The sequence below is a fragment of the Cyanistes caeruleus genome, chromosome 10, assembly GCF_971803275.1.
Source record: "Cyanistes caeruleus chromosome 10, bCyaCae1.hap1.1, whole genome shotgun sequence".
In the NCBI taxonomy this organism is placed as follows: Eukaryota; Metazoa; Chordata; class Aves; order Passeriformes; family Paridae; genus Cyanistes; species Cyanistes caeruleus.
Genome location: NC_141710.1, coordinates 8,467,435 through 8,483,138, shown reverse-complemented (window position 1 = coordinate 8,483,138; position 15,704 = coordinate 8,467,435). Strand labels below are relative to the sequence as shown.

The 15,704-nt window shown below is 45.5% G+C and overlaps 2 protein-coding genes across 4 annotated transcripts in view; both read left to right on the top strand.

Annotated features, from left to right (window-relative positions):
* Positions 1 to 1,384, top strand: part of CUL3 (cullin 3) — a 54,948-nt gene extending 53,564 nt beyond the window's left edge. The window contains exon 16 of the mRNA XM_086844816.1: positions 405 to 1,384. Coding sequence (XP_086700942.1) covers positions 405 to 536 — 132 coding nt within the window. The 3' untranslated portion in view covers positions 537 to 1,384. The remainder of the gene's footprint in view (positions 1 to 404) is intronic.
* Positions 1,385 to 10,391: 9,007 nt separating this feature from the next.
* On the top strand, positions 10,392 to 15,213 carry FAM124B (family with sequence similarity 124 member B). 3 transcript variants are annotated; one of them, XM_086844813.1, is made up of 3 exons: positions 10,392 to 10,756; positions 12,248 to 12,987; positions 14,479 to 15,213. In XM_086844813.1, exons 2-3 carry the CDS (start codon positions 12,259 to 12,261, stop codon positions 15,019 to 15,021), a joined length of 1,272 nt encoding a protein of 423 aa, XP_086700939.1. In that variant the 5' UTR covers positions 10,392 to 10,756; positions 12,248 to 12,258; the 3' UTR covers positions 15,022 to 15,213. The 3 variants fall into 3 exon arrangements, with proteins under 3 accessions (XP_086700939.1, XP_023789060.2, XP_086700940.1); XM_023933292.2 differs by lacking the exon at positions 10,392 to 10,756 and adding an exon at positions 10,774 to 11,862; XM_086844814.1 differs by lacking the exon at positions 10,392 to 10,756 and adding an exon at positions 11,797 to 12,132.
* The last annotated feature ends 491 nt before the right edge of the window (positions 15,214 to 15,704 follow it).

Here is a 15,704-nt window from a genome sequence, read left to right as displayed (position 1 = left end):
AAACCGGTGTGCTTAACATTATTTTTGGCTTTGATCTTGTTACTGACTGTTAGGTCCAGGTTTGAGAGATTTGAGCTCTTAGCAGAGAGAAACAGCCCTGCTGCTTTTCACTGCTAAGCTCACACAGCTCCAGGACATTACACATTTTGCACTCCTGAACTCCCTTAGAGCTGTGAAACTGGGAGCATTAACAGGCTGTGACCATGCCTCTGTAGAGCTTTGAATCATACCCCAACATGAACAAGGCAAGTGGAGGGACTGTCAGAAGTCAGTGGGCTGCTTCTTATTCTTATAGTTGTCACCATCTCTGTCTTAGTGCATTTTTCTGGTTGTTGTGTTCTGTTAGGATACTTCAAGATCTTCCTTGAGCTGTGATCTCATTGTTGGGTTTTATTTTCTTTCAGGTAACTCAGCAGCTGAAGGCCCGATTCTTACCAAGTCCAGTTGTTATTAAAAAACGTATTGAAGGACTTATTGAGAGAGAATATTTGGCACGAACACCTGAGGATCGCAAAGTATACACTTACGTAGCATAAAATGCGTTCAGAAAATTTGATTTATTCTTGGACTATACTCTTCGCATGAACTGGGAAGTTCTTTTAAATCATTAATATTAAGACGACCATCTTCTCTATTAAATTACATGTTCTAGACCATTCAGATCAAGCCTTTTACTCCTTTTGAGAGTTTTTGACATGAATTAATTGAGCTTCAGGCTTTTCAACGTTATCCCTGTAGAGATCATCCTTACAATTCTTCGGGAAAATGTGAATGTGCCGCGTTTGTTTTCAATACTGTATGAAAACAGAGAAATAAAAATGACTTTAGAAAATACAGCTCATTTAAAAAAATAAATTTGTTGGAATTTCATTTCCCCAGATCTTCAGTGTTGATGTAAATGTGTTTCTGTAGTGTTGCTTAGCACTTCGCGCATTGTATAAGTTGGGTTTAAAAGAAACCACGAGTGGTAAGGCAGAATTCCCACTTACCTTGCTCTGCTTCAAATGTTTCTTTAACTAGACATGTTTAATTTAAATACTTGCTAATTTTTTGAAGACCCAAGAAGACAACTTGAGCATGTTTCACTCTTCCAGCTGCACTCACTGTTCCAACATGAATCAGGAACTTCTGGGGGCTCAGAAAAGACCGTAATAATTTTGGCTTTCCCTTCTGTAATTTGAGTTCTTCTAAATTAAACTCTATATTGATTAGGTTTTTTTCTGGTTTCTTTATAGGAAAAAGGAAAAGATTTTAGTGTGTATAAACTGTATAATAATTTTTGCTGTTGTACTCACTGCTGATGGTGGATTGTACAGGGCGATGTTTTTATTTCACTAAATGTAGACAAAATAAATTTAAAATAAATGGATTTAGTGTACACAAACAACTAATTCAAGTGTGTTAGAGTACAGGGTTGACAATCTTTTGGAATTATTACTGTCCCCTGGGGAAATGTACTGGGATTATATTTTGTTAATAAACATCATAGATGGATCTGTAGCCTTAGGGCTTCCCATCATAAATGCATATTTCAGGAGATTAAAGTGAAGCCAGCGTGCACTATTTGTTTTTAAAAATGCATTTTAAACATGCAATAAAAAATTGTTACTGTAATGAAATTTTTAGTTCTTACCCTGGAACTTTTTTTTCTTCTTGACAGTATGCTGCAAAAACAGATTAAAAATAGCAGTTTGGTGGCATCATTCTTCTCACAGTTAGAAATTTTTGTGTGCATTGTACTTCCGTTTTTATTAAACCATATTTCTGACATTCCAGTGCACATATTCTGTGCTTTCCCAGCCATAACTATTTTTCTGCTTTAATTCAAAACAGTATTTTTTTGTCTTGGTTTGCATTACTTTCACCCATAGATCTTGAAAAATATAGTTGGGATGGGCTTTCCAATATGAAGAGCTGGATATGAAACAAAAAGCAAAGCTTGGTTGTAGAGCATCTGCCAGAGCAGTTCTTGATGGGCTGTGCTGAACAAGTGCTTAGTGCTGGTGCAACGTTCCAGTGTGACTAGAGAGTGTTTTTCACATTGTGCCCACAATTCTACCCCTCTCCAGCCTGTTAAGGTACAAGTCCTGGCTGTTGTTCAGGAGTAAAATATTTCTTCTAAAGAGAGGGACTGGAATTAGGGTCAATTTTAGCTTGACTATTTGGAAGCTTTTTCTATGAAGCTTTAAGTTTACTGCACACCCCCAACACACCTACACACACAGAGTAGTCATTAAATCTACAGGAGGAGGTGGTGTCTGAAGAACTTTCTTGCTCTTGTCCATCAGGAATTCAGCCCCAAAAGAAATGAGCTGGGCCATTGGCCCTGTTGAAAAGGCGTTTGCTGGCTGCTAGTAAAACACCTCTGTCTGCACAGTGTATGCAAATCTGCAGCAGAAATGTGGTCATTGTTTAGCCAGGACAGGGAGCTGAGCTGGGGTTTTGACTTTGCTTAAAGTCATCAGAAACGTCTTCCTCAAAATATAAATAATTCTTCCATGTACCAATATGAAGGTGTTCTCTTATGCATAACTGACTCACTATTAGCATCAATGTTGTGATATTGCATGTTAATGTTTTCCCATGTGCTTTGCAGGGAGAAATGGGTTCCAGTCCTTTTCCCTGTGAAGTTTACAGAGACATGAGTGTTGTGTTTTGGGACAGGAGGTGTTTGTCCTGTGCATTGCCTCTGTACTTCTGTTATACATCAGCTGAAGTTTCCTACTTCTGGTGGCTTTTGGAAGCGCTAAGGCTAAATGTTGTGTGAATGACTGTATAATTAGGTGTTGAAGAATATGTTTTTAAGAGCTGTGTGGGAAAGAATGTTTGCCAGAAGAACAGCAGGTGGTGATGACTATCTTCAGTAACAAATATTAAGAGCATAATTTCCATTTTAATAGAATTTTGAAGACACTATTCAGGAAGGGACTTCTGCTGATGTCAGATTCCAAAAATATGCTTTTACCACTGAATAGTGAGGTAGAGGATTGAAATATGGAGAATGTGAAAGCTCTGGTAAGAGAGAACAAGACATCACTAGGACTGTGCTTAAGGTGAGTTTGAAGTTTACATATTTGTATGTTAGTAGGATTTCATTTACAATCTAGTAGAATTCTGCTAAGCATTATCTAATTTAGTTTCTTAATTTCTACTTAAAGCTTTGGGGGTTTTTTTTAAGTTTCATTAGTAGGATTGTAATTACCAGTGTGAGTGCAATTATTAGTAATTTGGTTTCTTTGCATTAATGTGTAGCTAGACACAGTAACAGGACCTAATAAATATGGAGTTTAAGTATTTGGAATTTTTAAAATTAAAAGTAGGGTTTGAGTTTTATAGCTGTTTGAAGATGTGTAGGCATGTACTTTCCTTGTACCCAGGTTTATTTAAAAGGATTGAAAGTGTGCCTCATTTACCATTATATGAAATGTGATAATCCTATGGATCCCTATGGTGCGGTTCTTGCTCTTTTCCATGTTCACTACCTTCACAGCTTTGATTTACTCTTTGTGTCTCCTGGAATTAATCCATACAATTTCTCCACTGGCTACAGAATAAATGAACGCCAAGATCAAGTCTGTGATGTTAAGCTACTCCTGAATGCAATGTCTTTCCTCACCCCTTTTCTAAAGACAAACTTCGCTCTGTTGGCCCTTAAACTTCCAATGCAACAAAATTCGTTTTACTTGCCACTGCTCATTGAGAATCAGCCACTGGTGTCAGATGTACATTCCCTCACCCTGTGGAAACAGAAGCCTTGCCCTAAATATGCTGGATGACTGAAGTATTTTTATTCACATGTATTGCAAACAAATTGTACCTTGCAAATCAAGAAGTACCTGGTGGGTGGCACTTGCATATATATACATGTGGGAATAGAGCCTGTCATAATGCACAGTTTTGGGGATAAGCCTGTACAGAGGAGTACCAAAAACTGCAATTACTTGTGGCCTCCAGAACCTCTATAGCTCAAAGCCTTTGGCTCTGCTTTGTTCCTCATGGTGCTTAGAGGCGAGCTGGGCTCAGATCCTGAGCTCCCCCTTCCATGGAGCCCTTTAGAGCGAGGGTGTGACAGCCTAGAACTGGACTCAGTAGTGTGCACAGCTGGCAACAGGCATCATCTTGTGTGTGTCTGGGACAAAGCTGAATTTCTGTTGGTACTCTCATTCTGATAGCTTAGACAGTAAATGTAATAACCATTGTGCTCAATTTGAAGTGTGAGCTGAATGGTTCCTCTGTCCTCTGGAATGTGTCATTCGAAAAGACCATAAGATGCAGAACTTACATATCCATCTGAAAGCTGCATAAAGGTGCACAGGGCAGCAGTACTGCTACTACTCTTCTGGCCTTTGTTGTGCAGGGAAGTGTTTGTAGATTGTGCCCCCAAGCTGCATTTAATATTCTGAATCTTTCAGCTGTGGTTTGTTTGCTTTAAGTCATGGACATGGCTGGGCCTCTTGCCCCCAGACAGTGCATGCTGTGCTCGCATTGGTATGTGTCAGCTGTATAAAAACTTCACTCCTCCTCTTTCCTTCCTTCCTTCCCCCAAACCAGAGCTTTCACGGGGAGTAAGTCCATGGAAGCTAATGAATGCAGTAGCTCTGAGATGAGCACAGAGCTTATGGGTAGGAAAAGAAGTAGCATTTGAACATACAGCAGGGCTGTTCTGTTCGTTCTTTCTCCTGCAGTTTGAAACTTAACTTTTATTCCAGGTACAACAGAGGAACCCTTCCATCTTGGAGCTACTCTCTTCCTCCTCTGTGAACATCGTGCTGCTGTGGTTCACTTCATTTGTGTCTCCTTCAAATCCTGTCAGAGCTGTGATGTTTGGTCTGTCAGGAGCTGAAGCAAAAGTGGTGAATGCTCAGGGCAGAAATGTTCGGGCAGCAGTGAGGAGTGTTTGCTCCACAGGGCTGTTTGCTGTCATCGTGCTGGCTGCTGTGCAGGGAGGAAGGGACATCTCTGGGGGGAGCGACTAGGGCTGGAGCAAAGCGTGTTCCGAGATTGTGCTGGATGTTATGGGCCAGAGTGGTGCAAAACTGGGGTTTGGTAACCTGTGTTCACCATGGATAAGATGTTAACCTGTGCTGGTGACTTCAGGGCATCCTGGGGGACTTGCAGCACAGAATGTGCATTACAGGGATGTGGAGTCTGCAGTCCACACCTGCTCTGAACAGCTCAAGGTGGGAGCTGCTCTCTCAAGGCTTCCCTGTATGCTTTCTCCCTTGCTCACCCTCTCCTTTCCTTGACTGAAGCTCTGTTAAGTGCCCCATAGTGTCTTTGACAAGCTCCTCCTGCAGCTGGTGTCTAACAGTTCATAAGAATGTGTTTTGGAATAGCATGAACTGGAAGGAAAAGCAACTTCCCATGTGCAAGAAATGTCTGAGGTGAATGAGGACTGAGAGTTACATACACAGTATCAGATGATGAAACAAAACACTGTTAGATCTGTAAATTGAATCTGAAAATCATGACTTTTTAATCTAGTCATGGGACAACTTTTAAGTTAAAATGCCAGATTTTATTTCTTGAATATGTTTCTTAGAAGCTGAAAAAAATTTTAGCTTCTTTGGCATCTTCTGCACTTCAGCTGCAGTAACAGGTGTGCGCTGAAAAATCCATGGATGTGGTCTTACTACCCAGGGACAATCATGCTTTCTGCCCAGGTGGGCTGTTAGGATATTGTTTAGTCTGGTGGTATTTTTATCCTCTTGTTTTTAATCTTATTTATTCTCATTAGGTTAGTACTTGAAGCCTCAGTTTTGACCACACTGTATTTATCCAATATGTCGAAAGCCACAGCACTAGTCCTTACTTTAAGGAACTTAGATGTAAATATGATAATGTGAATGTCTATTTTTACAGCCTTTTAAATTAAACCAAGTTTTTCAAGGACAGCCCAGTGTTTTTAGGGAAGTACACACACAGACTGGTAAGTGTAATATCTCTGCCTCATTCTACTCTAAGGCACTGAGGTTTAGGCTGGTGCTGGTGCTTCTGGTCTTCTCAAACACAATCTGACCTTTTTTTTCCCCTTTTTTTTTTTCACAGGTTTTACCTGCAAAGAAAATCTTGGAAATGTGGTGTCATTCTACCTAGCAGCAGTCTCCTGGCTCTCCAGTCAGCCTGACAGTCTGCCTGCTCTCATCAGCTGTTTGTCCTAAAGCAAGAAGCAAATTGCTGTTCAGGAGGGAAAGGCCTGTTTCACATCCCCCAGTCCTGGAACTGCTGACCTGGACCAGCTGTACACAAGGAAGTTGTCTGGAAAGCCACTTCCGACTCTGACCTGTGGAAATGGATTGACACTGCGCAGGTGGGCAGAGGGATCCCCAAAATACCTGTTTGCCTGAGGAAAGAGAGGAGGGAGAAAAGGGGGATCCACCAGAAGCTGCAACTTTCAGCCCATTTATGAATAGCATTCATTTTAGCAGTCCTGGTTTTGGGAGGAAAACTTCACAGTAAGAATTCCTGAAGTCCTTAAAGTGATGCTGCATTAGAGCCTGGTGGTGCCTTACAATGGCTCTTGAGTCTGTGTGCAGATTTTCCTTTGCAAAATTAGCAGAACATGCCCCAAATCCCAATAGTGCTTGAGTTTCCTAGACCTCTGGAGCCACTACTGCTAGTATTTGTTGGCTGCTTGGATCTTGCTTCTTTTGAAATTCTGTTAAAGATGCGGGTAATAATCTGCAGCTTGTCTGTCACAGCATTTGGTATCAACTTAATTATGCAAATCTGCAATTCCAGCATAATGTGGGATACAGGCCAAGACTTTTGTTTAATTAGAAGTTTGGGTGTATTATTCTGTATCTCAGGAAGGCTGTCTTCGAAAAAGGGAGTAATTAGAAGCCTTCACAGTGTGTGGGTCTGAGTTGTTCCTTAAGCTGGAGCTTGGCCTCACTGGCGAGGTCACCATCTCCTGGGGACTCGCTCTTATTAGCACTCGGCAGGGTGTAGGCATGCCCAGCACTGCTGCTGGCCTTCCAAGAATTCTGCTTTGAGTTGCCTTCAACAATGCTAAATGTAAGCTGATTAAACAAACACTTCACTGGACCCTGCAAATCTTGGGTTTGTTTAGATCTGCCTGTTTTCTTTTTCTGGAAGATTTTTAATTGAAGTGTAACTTACATAAAAATTGCTGTGTTAAATCTTTCAGAAATGAATCCCTGAAGCTGGGCACTTAAATTCACATCTAGCAGGCTGACTTCCCCCTCGTCCCACTCTGACCTGTGGAAATGGATTGACACTATGCATGTGGGCAGAGGGATCCCGAAAATACCGTCTTGGGTCAGCTCTAAATGTTGGCTCCTTGAAGTCAAGACAGAAAAGCGGAAAGAGTTTGGCTTGTTCATCTCAAGAAGGCTGAGAGGAGAGCTGATCAATAAGGGGCTGAAGGGAGGGTGCCAAGAGAATGGAATGCTCTGTGCTGTGAAGCAGTAGGACAAGAGGCAATGGCAGAAACTGATGCCCAGGAAGTTCCACCTGTACCTGAGGAAAAACTTCCCTGTGCAGTGACCAAGCACTGGATCAGGTTGCCCAGAGAAGGTGTGGAGTCTGCCCTCACTGGGGATATTCCAGAAGTGTCTGGGCAGAATCCTGTGCCATGTGCTCTGGGATGGTCCTGCCCGAGCAGGGAGGTCAGACCAGATGCCCCATGGTGTCCCTTTCCAACCTGAGCCATTCTGTGATCTTTGTTACCAAACATTTGCTTCTGCTGTAACTTCCAGTTGGCTCATTACCTTTAGTGGGTCTTGGTTTGGGTGCATGAAGTGTTTTGGATTTTTTTTTAAATATTTTAGACAAAATGAAAACTGAGGAAAAATGGAACTTCTGCAAGTGCCTGGCTGAGGATGCATAACCCACATTTGGTGAGAGATGAGTACAAGAACCAGCCAAGGCCATGCAGTGCCTTTCTACAGCCTATCTGTTACTACTAGGAAGCTCATCTCTGTGTCTCAGTGCTGCTCTCTCAGCCTTGCCCTCACCCCAAAACCTGTGTCACCTGAGGATAACTTTGCTTTACCCTCGTTACTGCAGTCACCAGGCACACAGGGAAGATGGGATTTAATCCTGGGTGTCCCTCTGGCAGCCAGAGTGCCGAGGATCCCTGCTGCCCGGGAGCTGTGGCTCAGAGGAACCTCTCTCACCTCCCATTTTACCTGCCATGAGCCTTGGAGCTCTCCCTTGTGCCAGCAGCTCCTGCAGGAGCAGCGTGTCCCAGTGCTGGGGCTGCACGGCTGCTGCAGCCCCAGACTGCTGCCCCTGCTCCCTGCAGCTTCCCCTTCCCTCCTCGATGGGCTCGCACCCTGACTCAGTGTGGGGAGCTCTCTGTGTGTCCTGCCTGCTGACAGACCTTTGCTGGATTACTGCTTCCTCATCCTGGCTAAAAAGAAGAAACAAGAATCGTTTGGGAAAGAAGTCTGCTTAAATAAATGCAGTAGGTTAGATGGGGTTTTGCACTTTTGGTCATTGGGATTTTTTTGGAGTTTCCTCCAAAGTGGTGATGAATTGGAGTCATGGGGTTTGAAGCCTGAGACAATCTCTGAAAAGACTTTTGTATTCAAGCAAGGCCTTAATCTTGATTTTTATCTCAGTACTGTGTGTGCTGTATGTAATTGTCATCTAGCAGGTTAATTTAGTAGTTTTGTCCTTGTTATAAGCAGAGCTTGAGATTGGTGTAAAACAAAAAAAAAATGTTTTTAATGAAATTAGGAAGCCTGAGTCATGTATTTAATGAGGCCTTCTCCCAAGGTGCTTAGGTAATGCATACTCAGTCTCTCTCAAGTTAATTAAATTCTAATAATCCTTGTACCTTCCTTACAGATGTTGCTCTGAACTTATTAAATCCTGTGATGCATCATCAATTTTGGTGGTGTCAGCTCAAGCAAAGGGCTCTGACCAGTGCAGAGGACTAGGCACAACTCAGGAATTAATTATGAAAAGGAATTTTTAGTTATTGTGCTGTGGCTTTCAACTGTAAAATTTTAGGCTTACAGCAGACAGTATTCTCTGAGGCTTCACACCATAAAGTGTTTATTAGTTGTTTATGTTTGGACTTTAATTTGTGGAGGGTTTACCAGTGTATGCATTAGTGCTGAATGCAAATGTTCACATTTGTCCTGCTCTTACACACAGCTGGGGTGCCCCAGCAGCTTCCTGTACATTCTGCTGTGTTACCAGTCACTGCCATCTGGGAATGGGGCCCCAAATCTTTTGAGTCCCATATCAGAACTGTTCACCCCTCCTCCCCTCAGCAAAGCAACTTTCCATGTAAGATTGAGCTGCTATTTTTCTAATCTCTTGAAGAAATCTTTCTTGGCGCGTTCAGTAGGTCACTATGAAAAATGTGCTTTTCCGTTTGGCAGCCAGACTGCAAAGCTGGGGGAAGGGGAAGCAGAGAGGAAGGCAAGTACTCATTCCCTTCAGGGACTGGAGTGAAATCAGCCCTTTGCTTTTCTCAGAAGGTCCAGCAAAAGCCAGCACTTTGTTCTGATGGCAGCCATCCCTTTTCCCTGATACCAGTGCTGGATGAAGGGTCTCAGCTCAGCAGGCTGAGGGCCATTGCACCCAGGCTTTATGCCAAGGTTTGGGGGGGCAATAGATGAGACAAAGAGAGGGCATGAGGATAATACCCTTGTCCAAGGCTGGGGAGCTTGGATTGAGCCTGTCCCCAAGGATATTTAACTGTCAGAGCAAGTGGAAGAGGAATGGAAGTGTTTGGCTGGTGGAGGGGCTGCTCTCCTCTGAGAGCAGGCTGATGTTCAGCTCATCTCTCCCTTGTAGGAGGATTGGTGGGTTCTCCTGCCCCAGAGCTGCTGAAGAGCTGAGAACCAGGCCTAAGACTGTTCTCCAGGCAGCTTCATCAGGTAGAGTTTCAGAGCTGAGATTGTTTCCTTGTCTCACCCCAGCAAGCACAGAAGAAGCACACGGCAGAGGGTTCAGGATTTAACCCATTTTGTGGGTAAGGCTCAGGGTTTTGGCTGTTGTAAAAACAAGAGGGATGCTGCACACCTTCAGCAGCCCCTGTAGGAGGCACCTGCCCATCTGGAAAACAATTTGGCTCCCCCTGGCCACAGCAGGAGCTGGAAAGGGCCAAGGTTTTGGCTTCATTCCCTAACCAGCCCTTCCCCTCCACAGCTGCTGTGCAAGAATTCATGTCCCCAGTCCTCTGTCACCTTCACCACACTGCTGCAGCTGCCCATGGGATTTTGTCCAGCAGATTGGAGCAGGGATGGGGCTGAGAGCTGCACAAGCCAGCAGTGATGGCACTGCACGAGGAAAGCAGTGCTGGGCCCCCTTTGCTCCTCTTCACTGCCCTGAGAGGGAGCAGTTTGCAGGTGCAGCAGCGGGGTCCTGCTCCCAGGGAGAAGGGGAGTGGGGACAGGCACTGGGGCCGTGGGGTCATAGCAGCCCACAGGATCTTCACCCGGGGTGGGAATAGGGGAACCTGCTCTTGGGAGCTGCTTCCAGCTACAAACCAAGCCCTGATGAACTTACTTCGTTTCAGTGCTTTCCTGTACAGGCAAATTGCCCTATTCTTCACAGGCAGGAAGGCAGATGACTGCCTGCCCTTGCCCTGTAGCAAGTTGATGAATCATTTCCTTTTCCATATTTTAGTGAAATTGTGTTGTTCAGAGCTCATCTAGAGAATGTCAATGTTTTTGAGCACTTGCGCTCTTCACTTTCTTCTTGCAATTGTCTGAAGGCTGGATTTTGTCTTTGTCTCCCTCCCCTCAGCAGTTACTTGCTTGAAGAGTTGCAGGTGAGTGCAAAATAAGTTTTTTCCTCATTTTCTAGACAGTCTTTTTTTATTTTTATTGTACATAGGTGTCACTGTAGCTTTTAAAGCATGAATGTGTGTTTCTATCAGTGAGAGGGATTTCCCTTAAGGAAACCAAGGCACCGCTGCTTGTACCTTTAACCTTGGAGATTTTACTTCATTGAATATAAAGTTAGGGTCACATTAAAAAGAATAGTTCAGAATTTTGATTAACAGACTTGTTGGGATTTCTTAGCAGTGAACCACTGCTTTGTGTGCTTGGCTGCTTGAGAGGGAAGCTGGCATGTCAGCAGAGAGAGAGAGATGTGCTGCTCTTAATTAGACGGAGCTGGACAGCTCACCAGAGGCCCCACTTTTGATTTAAATATTGGCTACAGTAGGTGCTGTTCTGTATAGGAAGGGGGTTTGGCTTGATCTCTATTGTGTTGCTCCTGGGCTGGCAAACAGGGAGAAGAAGGGAGAGTGTGATTCATTGTCCAGACACTGGAAGAGACCTGAAAAGCAGTGTATTTTCAGCATTCCTATTTTAGCTTATGCAGAAAGCTAAGTTAGGTCCCAATATGTAAACCCAAGAAGCAAGAAAAAAAAAACCCTTGTATTTTGATTAAGGCTGCTGATTACATGGGTACCTCAGGAAAAAAAATACGGGATGAAAAAGAAGCAAAGAGGACACTGGAAATGGGAAGCCTGGTACCCAGCTTTTATGGGCTATGTACAATAACCCAGGACATGGTTTCCACTTAGGCAGCAAGCTGCCTTTGTTGTAAGGGGTGTAACTATGAATCGAGATTTTTTCCCAAAGCTCCTCTTTCCTGATTTATATCTGCCCTCATTGTTATCTGTTATGTTCACATGGTTGGGTTTTTTTCTTTTGTTATTTTGTTTTCCTTCCTTGTTTTCAAAGAATAGCTTATCTGTGTGCCCCAGAAGGGTGGGACTCACAGAGATCACAGGCTTTTTACAATAAGCCAAAGCCAGCCTGAAGACTAAGAGAAAATTTGCTGAGGGTTTCAGCCCTGAGTGCCACATGGGCTTTGCACTGGAGGGACTCGGCTGGGTCTGGGGCGACTTCCACTGCCAAGAGACAAGTGAGCATCGCCTGGTCCTGGAAAATCACTGCTGCTGTTCCAGTGCTGTGCATCTCTGCTATCCTGTGTGGTGAACGACAGGAGCAGGAGGACACAGAGCTGTTTCTGGACACATGGGTCGCATGTCCCCGGTGGTGAGAGCTCCAGAGCTGGGAATGAGCCTGGAGCTGAGCTCCACTGGGATGTGACCTGGGACCGCTCGCTTAAAGCCTTGTCACTCTGCACCTGCCCCTCTGCACGTTCCCTGTGCTCACCCACATGTTTTATCAGGTTACTGCAAAGCCTGCAGCAGTCTGAGCTCATTGTGTTCAAGGCTCAGAGTACACCCCTGTGTTCCTGAGACAAAGAGCAAAGGAAAGCACTGATTTGTCTCATTTTTTGCCAGGAGCCTTCGCAATGGATGATGGAGCAGAGTCTCTGATGACCGTGCATCTCCTCACCCATTTGGGACACTCATTTCCCCTGCGGCAAACTCTGGATCGCCTTTTGGAGTGGCTCTGCCTGGATGTTCGCCTTTTCCTGGTGTCCGAGAGAATTCCCCCCCTGAAATACTACGAGAGATACCGCAAGAGGAGCTGCAGCTTCCCTGGAATATCCATCCTCCTTTTTCTGCACGAGGACTTGGGAGAAGAACGGATTTTCCAGGTCCACGAGCAGTTCCAGCGCCCTCCCTGGCGGTACCAGCGGGCCCAGTTTGCTGATGGGCAAAGCCCCCCCTATGCCCCATCCCACCAGGACTTCTATGGCCTGGATGAGCAGCTGCCCGTGTGGGGCGTCAGGCGGGCGCACCGCGGCCCCGAAATCCTGCGCGTCACCCTCTACTGCAGCTTTGACAACTACGAGGATGCAGTCAGGCTCTACGAGATGATCCTCCAGAAAGAGGCCACTCTGCAGAAGAGCACTTTGTGTGTCTTCGTGCTGCACGCCACCCCGCACGTGGCCGTGCAGCTGTGCCTGAAGCAGCTGCCCATCGGGGTGGCCGCCGAGCCCAGAGACTCGTCAGCCTTGCAGTTCAGGGTGCAAGAAATCGGGCAGCTGGTGCCCCTCCTTCCCAACCCCTGTGTTCCTATCAGCAGCACCAGGTGGCAAACACAGGACTATGAAGGAAACACGATTCTGCTCAAGGTATGTCTGCGGTGCTCTCAAGGGGAGGGTTTAGCTGTTCTTTTCCAAGGACAGCAGGACTGGTTCAAAATGGAAGTTATGATTTTGTTTCATGTTCATGTTTTATTTGGAATTTGTGAATGCAGTAATCGGCATCTGCCAGTGCTGTGATGCTGTTGATAAATAAAAGCACTGATCCCTGGAATGTTTTTATACAGTTAAATTAACATCATTGCAGCTTGCCTGAAATGCAGATTATTAATGCTATCTAAAGCACACTAGCTTAACATCCTCCCTCCTCTGCCTCAAAAAAATGATTGTAGCAACCTAATCTTTTTCTGATAAGTCGTTGCTGTATAAATATTTCTCAAAGCAGATTTTTGACATCCAAAATCAAGTTTTGTAAGTGTAATGTTGATACAGCACCACCTGCAATTGAGGTTGTGAGATCACAAGTGAGTTGTGGATGTGTCCTAGGAAATCTCTGCCTTTTCTGTTGAAGTGTGCTGTCCAGAGGTTATATGAATACAAATTTAAAAAAGAAGACAAAGTCTGTGCTCAGATCATATGTAGTGAATATAGATTTATACATGTGAATGGCAGTTTGATTCAGTGTGCTTTTGTTCCATTGTAACAACCCTTCCCACTTCTGGATATTTTTTCTTGTAATTTGGATTTTAAATTATTTGCCCTGGCTTTTTCTTTTTGCTTCCAGAAGTCCTCTGTTACAGGTAAAGTTAATTACTTGGTTCAGCCTATTTTTATACTGCTCTGAACACTAATCTTAGGGTAGGCCTTGCTGGGTCATTCAGTAACAATTTATAAACAATTTATAAACAATTTATAAACTTGCACCCTCTTGGAGTGGTGAAGGCTCTGGGTATATTACCTAGCTTTGAAGCTGATTCTACCTGGAGCAAGGGACTGGGCCAGGTGACCTCCAAAGGTCCCTTCCTAGTTACTCTGTGGCACTTCAGGTCTTTGAGCTGACAGATGTACATTAATTCACCGGCTGGAAATTTGGAAGCTTTTTGTGGGGTGTGACCATGCTGCACTGTGCTCCTCGCAAAGGAAGGTGTAATCCCCTTGAACTCGAGGATGTCTTGTGTCCAAGTCCAGACAGCAGGCTGACAGCCTAGTGCTTTATTCTGCAACTCTCCAGCCCATATTGTAAATCTTTCTTCTAAACCGCTGCAGTTTACCCCCCTGCACCGACCTTCTGCCATATTGCAAACTAAATCCAAGGCTCTGCCCATGGACTCCACATGGAGTTGTCATTCCTCCTGAAGCCCCTTGTGGGAACTGGCAGCGGCTCTCCTTTCCAGCTGTTTATCCAGGTTCCTCTGGAATGCATGTGGATTTTTTTGTACCCAAGACCTACTTTGGCCCAGGCTTCCCCAGGCGTACCGACTCGGGCTGCAGGTGACCCCAGCACAGCGAGCCTGGGCAAGAGCATCATCCTTGGCTGAGCCAGAACTGTGTGATAACTGGCTTCTCTCTAATTTTCTACAGGTTCAAAGCAGCTGCAGGACCCTTGAAAGAAACATCGGGCTTTCCCAGCAGCACAATATAACAGGCAGTGGAAATATCCCGCAGGACCGTATGCCAGCCCCTCTCCCTGGCAAACAGGGTAATCCTGGGCGGAGAAGCCAGGAGGTGAGAGCTCTGAAGAGTAAAGCAAAACCTGAGCCCAGTGAAGTCGCTGTCTCTGAGCAGGCCGGCGGTGACGCCCGGCGGCGCTGCTGCGGTGCCCGCGCTGCGGCAGCAGCCCGGCCGCGCTGGGCAGCGCCGTCTCTCGGCAGGCAGGGGGCCCGGGGGCCGCGGGCTCCTCTCCCCGAGAGCCGCCGGCCCCGGGCACCCGAGACCGACGTGGACACCGGGCTGGCCGTGGGGAACCCCGGCCGCTGCCCGCCGAGCCGCCTCCCCGGGGCCCTGCGGAGCAGCCCCCGGCAGCAGCCGCGCCCCGGGGCCCGGAGCCACAAAGCGGAGCTCGGAGCTCCGCGGGCCTGCCCCGCACACCCGGCACAGGACGAGGAACAGGAATTCTTTATATGACTGAAACCCAACGTGCCAGATGGACTCGCCCTCCCCAAAGGACGGCGGAGCGCTTTTGGGTGTGCTGTGAGCGCTGCTGCTCGGCGCGTACCTCTGCAGCTGTGGCACCCCGCCAGGGGTCACTGAGGCAGACACAATTCCCATGGAGGGATGCTAAGGAGGGTGGGAGAAAAATAACACTTTTTACTGAAAGCTGTTGTTTTGTTTTGTTTTTTCTTAATGCACAATAGGTGAGGGGCATGTTGTGCAGTGAATAGGAATTAGCCATATGACTCCTACAGCTGTCCTAATGATGCTAAAAAATAGACAGTGACATCTTCAGACGGGTTTTGAAGGTGCAGCTTGCCTGGGCTGCCCAAGCGGCTGGATGCCCCCAAACCGTGGGGACTCACCGTCCCTTGCCAGGACATACTGGAACAAGGTCGTGGCGTGGTCACAGTGGTTATGCTGGTTTTCCTTTGTGTTCCTTGTTTCCTCTGTTGTTGGCATTTAAAATCTGTCAATGTTACCAATTTTATGCAATATTTGAAACAAGAATATTCTTTTAAATGTCTCAAGAAAAATATTTCTAGTGAGACCTTTTTCCCAACTCAGCACAATACATGCAAAAACCACACACTTGAAGAAAAGTGCCAGTAAAACCTGCTGGTCCCTATTGATGTGACACTTAAAATAAACACAGC